General features: G+C 33.9%; 1 protein-coding gene and 1 long non-coding RNA gene across 5 annotated transcripts in view; one reads left to right on the top strand and one right to left on the bottom strand.

Moving 5' to 3' along the window:
• Positions 1-12,585, top strand: part of ARID2 (AT-rich interaction domain 2) — a 195,377-nt gene that overhangs the window by 149,104 nt on the left and 33,688 nt on the right. For all 4 annotated transcript variants that reach the window (XR_014051524.1, XM_081483139.1, XM_081483140.1 and 1 more), the window contains one exon: positions 3,692-3,840. Coding sequence is in view for 3 of the 4 variants with exons in the window: in XM_081483139.1 (XP_081339265.1) it covers positions 3,692-3,840 (149 nt within the window). In the remaining variant the exon portion in view is untranslated. The remainder of the gene's footprint in view (positions 1-3,691; positions 3,841-12,585) is intronic.
• LOC145503524 (uncharacterized) overlaps positions 1-12,585 on the bottom strand; it is a 32,813-nt gene that overhangs the window by 4,865 nt on the left and 15,363 nt on the right. The window lies entirely within an intron of this gene.

Genomic DNA, 12,585 nt, shown 5'->3' with positions numbered 1-12,585 from the left:
GTTATGGTTAATGATCAGGCACTTTTACATCCTAAAAGAAATATATTTTGCATTTTATGTAAAAGACCTAGTTCTTAAAACATAATTTAAGTAGTACAATACGGTGTAAACAAACTATTAAAAATTAGTTTTGTTGAAAAAAATATGTAATTTTCTAATTTAGGAGAAAATAAAAAATACTACTTTCAGTTCAGTCCAGTCCCTCAGTCGTGTCTGACTCTTTGCGACCCATGGACTGCAGCACGCCAGGCTTCCTTGTCCATCACCAACTCCCAGACCTTGCTCAAACTCATGTCCATCGAGTCAGTGATGCCATCCAACCATGTCATCCACTGTTGTCCCCTTCTCCTCCTGCCTTCAATCTTTCCCAGCATCAGGGTCTTTTCCAATGAGTCAGTTCTTCGCATCAGACTGAAGTATTGGAGCTTCAGCTTCAGCATCATTCCTTCCAATGAATATTCAGGACTGATTTCCTTTAGTATTGACTGATTGGATCTCCTTGCAGTCCAAAGGACTCTCAAGAGTCTTCTCCAACACCACAGTTCAAAAGCATCAATGCTTCGACACTCAGCTTTCTTTATTCCAACTCTCACATTCATACACAACTACTAGAAAAACCATGCCTTTGACTAGACGGACCTTTGTTGGCAAAGTAATGTCTCTGCTTTATAATGTGCTATCTAGGTTGGTCATAGCTTTTCTTCCAAGGAGCAAGTAATTTCATAGCTGCAGTCACCATCTGCAGTGATTTTGGAGCCCAAGAAAATAAAGTCTCTCACTGTTTCCATTGTTTCCCCGTCTATTTGCCGTGAGCTGATGGGACCATGTGCCATGATCTTAGTTTTCTGAGTGTGGAGTTTTAAGCCAACTTTTTCATTCTCCTCTTTCACTTTTATCAAGAGTCTCTTTAGTTTCTCTTCACTTTCTGCCATAAGGGTGGTATCATCTGTGTTTCTGAGGTTATTGATACTTCTCCCGGTAAAGTAAATATATTGCTTTATTCAAAGAAAATGCGAGTCTTGGAATTTTTCATTTGGTATTTTCTATAAGTAGTTGAATTCATTTGGTTTTATTGATATATTTAGCTCTGTTTTTTTGTTGTTATTTGTTTACTTTTTAATGTGAAAATTTTAGACACACACAAGAGTAGAGGCTTACTGGCCTTCACCCAACCTTATCCTTCACCCAGCTTTAAATATTGTCACCGTTGCCTTTCTAGTTTCATCTCTTCTTCACCACTGTTTTTTCCCTGCAGTAAAGTAAGTCCCAAACATTTCAAGTCACTAATAAATACTTTAGTATATATTTATAAGTATTTATAATACCAAATCACACCTAACAAAAACTGTACTTTCTTAATATTGCATGACACTCAGTTTGTTCTTAGTGTTTAAAAATGTGTTTTTATAAATTTTGTTTGAATTAAGATCCAGAGAACACCAGATGCAATGTGTAGACAATTTTCTGCATATTGCATTTGGTTAATACGTCTTTTATTCATTCTTAATTGAACAGTTTGGATTAACTTCAGTCATCCCTGCCACATCCTCATAAATCATTAACAGTTGGGGCTAAAACCCTATGATTCCCTGTTATTTAACTTTCCTGTATGACATCAGTTAAGGAGTTCTACAATGAAGAAAAAAATAGGATAAAGCTTTGTTAGCATATAAAAACAAAAATAAGCTTAATTTAAAAGTATATGACAAGCTAGCCAATAAAATACCTAGGGTAAATGGTAATAGTATAGGGAACCAGAAAGTTCATTCTGAGGGAATTTGATAGCTCTGACAGAGTTACTCTTTAATTGTAATTCTGAGATTATATTTCTGTCACTCTTCAATATTTGTATTTGATTTAACCTGATCCTCTTGGTTACTCCTACTTACTGGAATTTCATGGATTTTTTAATGCAGTAGTTTCATTTCAAGGAAACAGTTTGACTTTTTTTTTTTTCCTGGTAAATAGATTGATTCTGTTATTCTTCCCTTCCTTTCTCTCTGATCCCGACCCCTGTGTCTGCCTTCTCACTGTTAGTTTTATGACTTTAAGAATTCACAGGTGAATGATTGTCAGATTCTTGTTCCAGCTTTAACTATTGCTAGGTAATTTAACTATTGCTAGATAATTAACTTTAACTATTGCTAAATAATTGCACTTACTGATTTGTTCTTGTCCCCAAAATGAACTCATCATCTTTCCTCCAAAATATGGTTTCACTCTGGACTTCTCTACTAGCATGAATAATAGTAACAATTGCCATTTATTGAGAATCTAGAGCTAGGCTCTTCATGTAGAGTTTCTGTAGTCTTCCTGTCATCCCAGAAGTTAGATTGTATTACACTTTCCGGATGAGGGAATTGAGGATCAGAGATCTTATGTAGTTTGCCCAGGGTCACATAGCTGGTTAAAAGGCAGATTGAAATTCTGAGTCCTGTTCTGTCAAGCTGGAAAGTCTACCTTCTAGCCATTGATACCTGTACTGCCCAAAATGCATGGTTTTCATGTGTGTATATATTTTCTCACTAATAATATTAGAAAATCATAAGAATGAGACCCTATTATAAAAACAACTTCAATCACATCCCAAAGTAATTTTTTTTTTCTTAGAGCTTAGAACTCAAAAGTTCTTATGACTCCACATTTCATTCTTAGCAGTTTATTCTTTTCCTTTATTCATTTTTATGCTATGGCCTTATCTGTTTCTGTTTTGTCTATTTTTTAAAAAATTACTATGACTTTCCAATAAGAGTTTTTCAGCAATTTTTAGCTTAGTTTTCCTCCACTGTTTCCAATATCACTTTATAAATAAGCAAATATGTTTAATATTTTCCCATGGTTTAAATGTATTTCCTTTAAACAATGCTTTGAAAATGGTATGCTAATCATTTCTGTGAGGAATTTAACATTATTTTTTCCTTTGTGCTATGTATGTTATCAGTGAAATCTGAGTTAAACCTCAAAATGTATTGTTTCAAATTGTTTTAAGCTACATTATAATTATTATGTGTTTTTCAGAGAGAAAAGGATGGGATATAAAGGAAAAAAAGTGTAGCTTATATTTGGAAAACTTACGCATACAATTAGAATCCTTTTCTTGTATAATCCATCAAAATTTATAACTGAGCACCTTTCAAGATTGAAGTTGTTAGTTAAAATAGCTTTTACTGCAAAGTAATATTTACAACATTCTACTTAAATGGTTACATCATTCTCAACATCTGAAATTCCCTTTGATTTTTACTACATACGGTTTTATGTTACTCATTACAATCTTAAAGGAGATATTATTACAAAGAAATAATAATTTACAGTTGATTTTTTATTTGTGAAGAATATATGTAAGTAAATCAAATGGGTGCATTTATAATTTTTTTCTCTGTTTAACCTATAGTTGTATTTCTACCCAAGTTTATTAATAGAAAAATCTTTAATTCTAAGTTTTGTGTATTCTGTGACAGTAACAATGCAGTCTTGCCTCTGTGATTCATATGAAATGAATTTGACTTCCTAAATATGTTTCTGAAATTAGTTACCTTCTTAAAGAGTATCCAAAAGCTAATCATTAGAACTCCCAAGTGTGAATTTTATGTTGAAAGTGCATAACTATCACTGTAATCAAATTCACAAACCTATATATGAATGTTTTTCAGTGTCGTTTCACAAACTGTGTGGTTTGTCTTTTTCACAGAACACTCCAATGACGCCTTCACCAGCTGTTCAAGTTCAGAGTCAGCCTAACAATTCTCAGCCTTCTCCATTCAGTGCATCTAGTCAACATGGAGATCCAGTGAGAAAACCTGGGCACAACTTCATGTGTCTGTGGCAGTCTTGTAAAAAGTAAATGGCAATTCTGTTTGATATACATAAATGCTCTTTTTTCTGGAATGTCTTTGTATTTAAATTTCTATTTATGATTTCATGAAAATTTTCTTTTGAAATCACTAACTTTTTAGCAAAAATATTTCCTGTTGAAAGTAATATTTATGCAGATCCAGTGTTATCTAAAGAAATTTATATAAATGTTGGGAAGAGCTTCATTGCCTTATGGTAGTTACCAGAGAATGTTTAATTATTAGATATTAACAAAAGAAAATCAGCTTAGAATTTTATGTTATATTTGGCTATGATAAGAAATAGGTTTTTTAAAGTGGCTTGAAGTTAGTGGAAGACATAGGATTTCTATATAACAGACACTTAAAGATATCTGTTAGGAAGAATGATTTGTCTTTAATTTAAGTTTGAGATGGACACACCATGAAAATTTTTAACGTTATATTATCACAGTTTAATAATAAGTGAAATTGAATTTCTTAAACAAGGCTTTCTTAGACTTGAAGGAGAACTTGAGAATAATACTAAACTTGAGAGTAATATTGTTTAAACTAAAATCTCAGTTCCTTTAACAGTATTCAGCTAAGAATCTTGGCCTTATCATTTTTAGAGCTCTAAGACTAAGGTGCACACAATATCCCTCATTTTCTTTTTTTTTTTTAGATATCAAGATTCCATTTTACTTTTCCTAACTATAGCAGAAATTACCATGTCCTATTAAAAATTATATTTCCTATTCATAATTTTTCTGATATAGACATATTTCATATATAGGTTTGTTGTAAGATTGTGGCTATCAGTGTAGCCTGGGGATTATTGATAATAGGCAGAATTTCTTTGGACAGTGTTAACCAAACTTTAAATCGCAACCCATTAGTGGGGGATGGAATCATTTTGGCAAGTCTACCCAGGAGGGTTTTGCTTGTTTTTCTTTTCAATGAAAAAGTGAATAAAATATCTCAGATTCCATTATGTTGCTAGGGGTAAGTATTGTTTTCATTTATATATGTATATAAGTATGTGTATCTAGGTCATAGTGTAAAATCTGTCAAAAGGGTTTTTGAAAATTAGTGCTTTATGTTTCCTCTGATTATTTCTTTCATTTATTTCATTTAATAACTTTTTAAATGTTTATGTTGTAAGTTAATTTGAAACTTTTTTCACTGATGTCATTTCTATAATTTTTTTTTTAAGATTTTTGTTTTTGTTTTTCATCGCAAAATAGTAGCTGATGGAGTAGGTAGTCAGTTAATGCTGTTTGTTCACTAAAACGTTTGGGAGTAGCTTCTTTAGATGAAGTGTTGAGAGTATTTCAACAAAGAAAAATCACTGAAAGGGTTAATTCATCTAAATGCATGGCAGTTTCCCATCTTGTTAGTAAGATTGTTGTTACAGAATTTGAATGGTATACCTTGTCTTTTTAAGTCTTTTCTGAAAAAGACTCAAAAAGACTTCTTAGATTTTGTCAATTTGTAAAGTCAGTTTTAGATACTGCATTGATAATTAGTTGAGTTTGATTCTGCAAATATTTATTGAGCACCCTCTAGAAGGGTGTTAGGAGGTAGAGATATAAAGATCACTCTCAACTTTTAGGGAAGCACATGCAAAAGAGAAATAAATGACAGTTTAAATAAGTACTATAAAAATAGTTTCTATGTTATAGCATTATTGGCAGTATAATGAACAGAATGTAATGCTGGGATGGTTAGAAATGTTTCGTTATAGACATTACTTTTGAGTTGGTTCTTAAAGTATGAGTAGGAGTTTGTCATGCAAAAATGATTTCATTCATAATAGCAAGTGCAGGGAATTATAGAGGAACTATTTATGCCCAGGGAACTGTGAGAAGCTTAGGATATCAAGAGCATAAGGAGGACGTGAGGAGAGTAAAGGCTTTTATTACAGTTGACCTTTCATATCTTCAGGGCTTACAAGGTCGCTCAGTGGTAAAGAATCTGCTTGCAATACAGGGGATGCGAGTTCAATCCCTGGGTCAGAAAGATTCCCTGGAGTAGGTAATAGCAACCCACTCCAGTATTCTTGCCTGGAAAATCCCATGGACTGAGGAGCCTGGTGGGCTAATGTCCATAGGGTCACAAAAAAGTTGAACATTGACTTAGCAGCTAAACAACAACTTCATATCTACACTTGAAGTTTCCACCAAACAGGAATTTAAAATATTCTCCCCAAATTCCAGAAAGTTCTAAAAAGCAAAACTTTGCCCACGTGCTGGCAACTATTTACATAGCATTTACAGCTGTTTACATAGCATTTACGTTGTATTAGGTATTATAAGTAGTCTAGAAATGATTTAAAGTATACAGGAAGATAGTCTTAAGTTATATGCAAATACTTCACCATTATATATAAAGGACTTAAGTATCTACAGATCTGAGAGGAACCTAGAATCAATCCCCAATGGATACTGAGGGATGACTGTTCATTTTTAGTTTAAATTCCAGGTGGAAAAATACATGTAGTAGCTATTGTCCCTAAATAACTATGCTCTGATTTCTTTAATATACGATCAAAAATATTAACGATGAATCTTCCTTGATTCATTCAGATTTAGAACTAAAATTATATCTTTCACTGATAAATTATTGTGAAATGCACTACTCACCCTTACATCACACATGTTAGTAATTTCTATTTTAATCTGCAGGCATGTATCTCTAAAAAATTAGGACACTACTCTTTAACCATAATTTATAACCCTGCAGAAAAATAACATTAATTGCTTCAATTTTATGAGTTCTTCAAATAGGCAGTCAGTGTTTACATTTCTCCACTTGTCTTCTGTTTATTTAGAGTTTGAATTGGAATCCAAGATTCAAACATTCACTGAGGTTGAAAAGGCTGTTATGTCTTTTCTAATCTGTAGATTACCCGCCGTCTCTCAATTTTTCTCCTCACAGTTTCTTGTTGATAAAAGCAGGTCATTTGTCCTGCAAAGCATCACAGTCTGATTTTGCTGCTGTTGTGTAGCATGTTTCTCTGACTTTGAATTTTCTGTATGTTAGTAGTTAGGTCCAGATGTTTGATAAGATTCCAGTTTGATTTTTATGAATAGCGTTTTAGAAATGGCATTGTGTTCTTCAAGCAATAGGTACTATCTCGTGTCTCTTTTTGTGATGGAAACAGCTATTGAAAATCACGGCCTAGATGCATTATTTTATTGTTTATAAAATGTAAGTTTCCTTTTTATCAATTGTCTGATTTCTCTGAGGAATAGTTAGTTTCTAGAGAAAAACACCAAATTATTGAATATTTCTCTTATTTACCAATTTTCAAAATAAGGAGTTGTTTACCAACTGCACAAAGGTGTCTATGAGATGAGGTTTTTTTTTAATTTGATTTTTAGCATCGTTGTGAATGAACTTGTGAACATAAGCATATTTGAGATATTTCAATCCATTGCAGATACTATATCCTTCTTAATGTTCAGATTGTCCCATCTTTGGCCAGTGAAGGCCAGTTCAAGCTGGATGTGATCTTAATTTGTCTTTGATAGCTTCCTTTCTCCCTGTTAGATGAAATGTTCTGTACTTGTATATTTCCTGCCCCATACGAGGAATCAACTGTTTCTGCAAGGACATCTGATGTCTTTTAATGGGAAATGATATCTAATCTGGGCTTCAGGGAGTATTCATTGCTTTTACATTGGCTATTGTTTCTAGGACTTTTCAGTGAAGAGACTAGAAAAACCATGGTTCAGAAAAACCATGTTTCATGTTCAGAACGACCTTCTCAACTCTTAGATCATAACTTACATATTTTGTTGCCTTCTGCACTTTAATATTTTAACTTTTTGATCCATCAGTAATTTAGTTTCTGTGTAAAGTGAAGTATGATTGTTGTTTTCCAAATGACTAATATTTGACGAGTTCATTTTTCCCTTAGGTATTTGAATGGCCACCTTTGATATGTACTTAATTTCTGTATGCTTTTTCTGTTTCTGAATTACTTGTTATCCCAATGGTCTCTGTCCTTATCATACTGTCACTTTCAATTTTGATGTTGGATGGCAAGTTCCTCCTCCTAATTTCCCTTTTCAGGGTTTCTCATTTTTTCAAGCACTTACCTTGTATCAGACACTCTGTTAATTTTCAAAATTAATGTGATATATAAATCAGACTTGGTTCCTACACAGATATTTATCCTTTCAAATGAACTTTAGAATGTTTCCAGAGATTCCCCCAGGGAAGTATGTTGGGATTTTTATTTTAATTGCTTTTAATGAATGGCTATTTTTGTTTATTTTTAGATAGTGAATATTTTTCCAATATTGATTTTTTTCCTTAGAAGAAAAAAGTTCATTCCATGGTATTACAGTCTTTTTCAACCCAGTAGAGCTTTACTATTTGTTCCCATAAATTCTACAACTTTCATTAATTTTATTGCTAGTCATAGTTCTTATTTCTTATTATCCATAAATGATCTTAACTTCCAGGATATTTTTAACTGGTGATTGTTTTCTATATTTATGCCTTAGTTAGTCCTCTCATCCAATTATAATATCTAATGTTTCCAGAACAGCTATATAATAGTAGTGGTAATATTTATCTTATTTCTTCAAAGAAATTAATAGACTTTTAAAAAAATTTTATTTTTAATTGAAGGATAGTGTTAGTGTTACTCATTCAGTCATGTTTGACTCTTTGTGACCCCATGGACTGTAGCCCACCAGGCTCCTCTTATCCATGGCATTCTCCAGACAAGAATACTGGAGTGGGGAGCCATTCCCTTCTCCAGGGGAACTTCCTGACCCAGTGATTAAACCCAGGTCTCCCACGCTGCAGGCAGATTCTTTGCCGTCTGAGCCACTGGGGAAACCCAATTGAAGGATGATTGCTTTAAAATATAGTGTTGGTTTCTGCCATACAGCAGCACGAATCAGCCATAGCTATACATATGTCCTCTCCCTCTGGAACCTCCCTCCCACCTCCCACCCCATCCCACCCCCTAGGTTGCCAGAGTCCCAGTTTGAGTTCCCTGAGTCATATAGCAAATTCCCTGGCTACCTATTTTACATATGGTAGTGCGTATGTTTCCATGCAACTCTCTCCATTCATCCCACCCTTTCCTTCCCTCTCTCCTTGTCCATAAATCTGTTCTTTATGTCTGCATCTTCATTGCTGCCCTGCAAATAGATTCATCAGTACCATCTTTCTGGATTCCATATATATCCATTAATATACAATATTTGATTTTCTCTTTCTGACTCAACTTCACTCTGTATAATAAATAGGTTCTAGGTTCATCCCCTTTTTTTTTTTTTTTTAATAAATTTATTTATTTTAGTTGGGGGCTAATTACTTTACAATATTGTAATAGTTTTTGCCATACATTGACATGAATCAGCCATGGGTTTACATGTGTTCCCCTTCCTGGACCCCCCACCCACCTCCCTCCCCATCCCATCCCCTTCTTAGCACTGACTCAAACATGTTCCTTTTTATGGCTGCTTAATATTCTGGGGTGTGTGTGTGTGTGTGTGTACACGTGTACCACAGCTTCCATGTCCTAGCTACTGTAAATAGTACTGCAGTGAAAACTGGGGTACATGTGTCTTTTTCAGTTATGGTTTTCTAAGGGTATATGCTGAATAGTGGGATTGTTGGGTCATATCATAGTTTTATTCCTAGTTTTTTAAGGAATCTCCATACTGAATAGCCTGTTTTTTAAAGCAGTTCTAGATTTATAAAAATGTTGAACCGATAGTGCAAGTTTTCTCATATACTTTCTCTTCCCTGCACAATTTCCCTTAATATTAACATCTTGAATCAGTGTAGTACATATATTATGATAGATGACTAGAACTAAGTCCATAGATTCCATTAAGATTCACTCTTTGTGTTATATATACTTCTCTGGATTTTGACCATGCATGATATCATGTATCTACCGTTATAGTGTCATACAGAATATTATTACCACTCTGAAAATCTTCTGTGCTTCACATATTCATTTTTCCTCACTGCCTTCCTTTCTAACCCCTGCTAAATACTGATTTTTTTTTTCACTATCTCTGTATAGTTTTGCCTTTTCCAGACTGTCATGTAATTGGAATCATACAATATGTAGCCTTCTCAGATTGACTTCTTTCACTTAGCAATAAGTATTTAAGGTTCTTCCATGCCTTTTGTGACTTGATAGCTTATTTTTGTTGCTGAATGATACTGCATTGTATGGATGTACCAGTTTGCTTATCCATTCAACTATAGAAGGATATTTTGGTTACTTTTGGTTTTGGACAATTATAAATAAAGCCACTGTAAACATTTGTATGCAGGTTTTTGTGTGGACATACTTTGTCAAATAATTTGGGCTAATATTTGGGATTACATTTGCTCGATCGTGTGGTAAGACTATGTTTAACATTGTAAGACACTATCAAACTTTTCCAAAGTCGCTGTGCTGTTTTGCATTCCCACCAGTAATGAATGAGAGTTCTGTTGCTCCATATCCTCACCAGCATTTGATACAGTCAACTTTTTAGATTTTAGCCATTCTATATCTCATTTTAATTTGTACTTCCTTAGTAACAAAAGATGTTGAGTATTTATGCTTATTTACAATTTGTATATTCTTTTTGGTGGGGTGCCTGTTTAGATTTTTAATTCATTTTTTAATTGAGCTGTTCACCAAGTTTTTAGTAATCCATTGGTGTTAAACTTTGTCAGATGCTTTTTCTGTATCTGTTGATATAATTATACAGTTTTTCTTCCTTAGGCATTTTTTTTCCAGCTTTCCTTAAGATACTTACTCAGGGCTTCCCTTGCAGCTCAGCTGGTAAAGAATCCGCCTGCAATGTGGGAGACCTGGCTTTGATCCCTGGGTTGGGAAGTGCCCCTGGCGAAGGGAAAGGCTACCCACTTCAGTATTCTTGCCTGGAGAATTCCATGGACTACAGTCCATGGGGTTGCAAAGAGTCGGACTTGACTTAGTGACTTTCACTTTCACTCGCAGTTGGCCTCAATGGCTTAGCAAAGGAGTCAAGTAGGGTAGGGGGGCCACGCTGACAAAGCGCATCATTCATTTCATTCATTTTTGATTAGCATGCAGTTCTTTTTATGCATCGTATACTTTGATTTGTGAATGTTTTTCTTGATGATTTTTACATCTGTGTTCATGAGAGATACTAGTCTGTAGTTTTTCTATCTTTGTGTGATTTTACTACTACAGTAATTCTAGCCTTATAGAATGTGATTTAGGAAATATTCACTCCACTTCCGTTTTCTTGTAGGGATCATAGAAAATTGGTATCATTTCTATCTTAAATGTTTGGTAGAATTCACCAGTGAAAGCATCTAGGTTTAGTGCTTTTTTTTTTGTCTTTGGAAGGTTATTAATTCACTTTCTTTCAGATTATCTGCTAATCCTTGTGGAGTTTTGGAAGATTATGTCTTTTTTTGTTCCACTTCATCTAAGTATCAAATTTGTGGCATAAAATTATTTATAATATTCCTTTATTATCCTTTTTATCAAGGGTCCTCAACCTCAGAGCCAAAGACTGGTACTGGTACTGGTCCGTGGCCTGTTAAGAACCAAGCCACACAGGCTGCACAGTAGGTGGTGAGTGACAGGCCAGCAAGTGAAGCTTCATCTGTGTTTACAGCTGCTCCCATCGCTTGCATTACTGCCTGAGTTCCACTTCCTGTTCAATAAATGTAATTTGCTTAAACAATCTCAATACCTTCCCCAGTTCGTGGAAAAATTGTCTTCCACTAAACTAGTCACTAGTGTCAAAAAAGGTTTGGGACTGCCGCTTTTAATACCTGTGGGCAGTAGTTACCACCACCACCGCGCCCCCTGCCCCTTATATCTGGTATTAGTAATCTATATTTTCTCTGATTTATTTTCTTGCGTAAGCTGGCTAGAGGTTTATCTTTTCCAGCTTTTGGTTTTGTTGATTTTCTTTCTTGATTGTCTGTTTTCCTTTAATTGATTTTTGCTCTGATTTTTATTCTTTTCTTTCGTTTGCTTTGAGTTTACATTGCTCTTCTTTTTCTAGTTTCCTAAGATGGAAGTTTAGATTATTGATTTTAGATGGTCTTTTCTAATATATACATTTAATGTTATAACTTTGCTCTGTATACTGTATTAGCTGTAGCCCACAAACTTAGATAAGTTGTATTTTCATTTTCAATTAGTTAGAATGTTTTAGAAGTTTGTTGTTTGATCTCCAGATATTTTGAGACATTTCAGCTCTCTCTTTGTTAGTGGTTTCTAGTTTAATTCCATTGAGATCTTAAAGCTTATTTTATGTTATTTGTATTATTTTAAATTTGTGAAGGTATGTTTTATGTGATCTATTTTGGTGAATGTTCCTTTAAGCATGAGAAAAATGTGTTTTCTGCTATTATTGAATGAAGTCTTATATAAATGTCAATTAAATCCAATTGGTTGATGATGTTGTATAGTTCAACTATATCCTTACGATATTCTGCCTGCTAGAATTACCAGTTACAGGTATAGGTGTGCTGAAGTCTCCAAATATAATGGTGGATTTTTCTGTTTCTCCTTGCAGTTCTGTCAGATTGTGCCTCATGTTTTGATGCCTTGTGTTAGAATTATATACCTTAAGAATTGTCTTTGTGAAGAATTGACATGTTTATCATTATGTAATAATGTCCCTCATAATATCCTTGCTCTCAGGTCTGCTTTTTTGAAATTAATGTGATTATTCCAGTTTTCTTTTGATTAGTTTTTATGTTTCTCCTTCCCTTTACTTTTAGTCTGTGCCTT

Source organism: Giraffa tippelskirchi, chromosome 4 (assembly GCF_054371585.1).
Source record: "Giraffa tippelskirchi isolate mGirTip1 chromosome 4, T2T-mGirTip1v1.2.pri, whole genome shotgun sequence".
NCBI lineage: Eukaryota > Metazoa > Chordata > Mammalia > Artiodactyla > Giraffidae > Giraffa > Giraffa tippelskirchi.
This window is presented reverse-complemented; position numbering and strand designations above follow the sequence as displayed.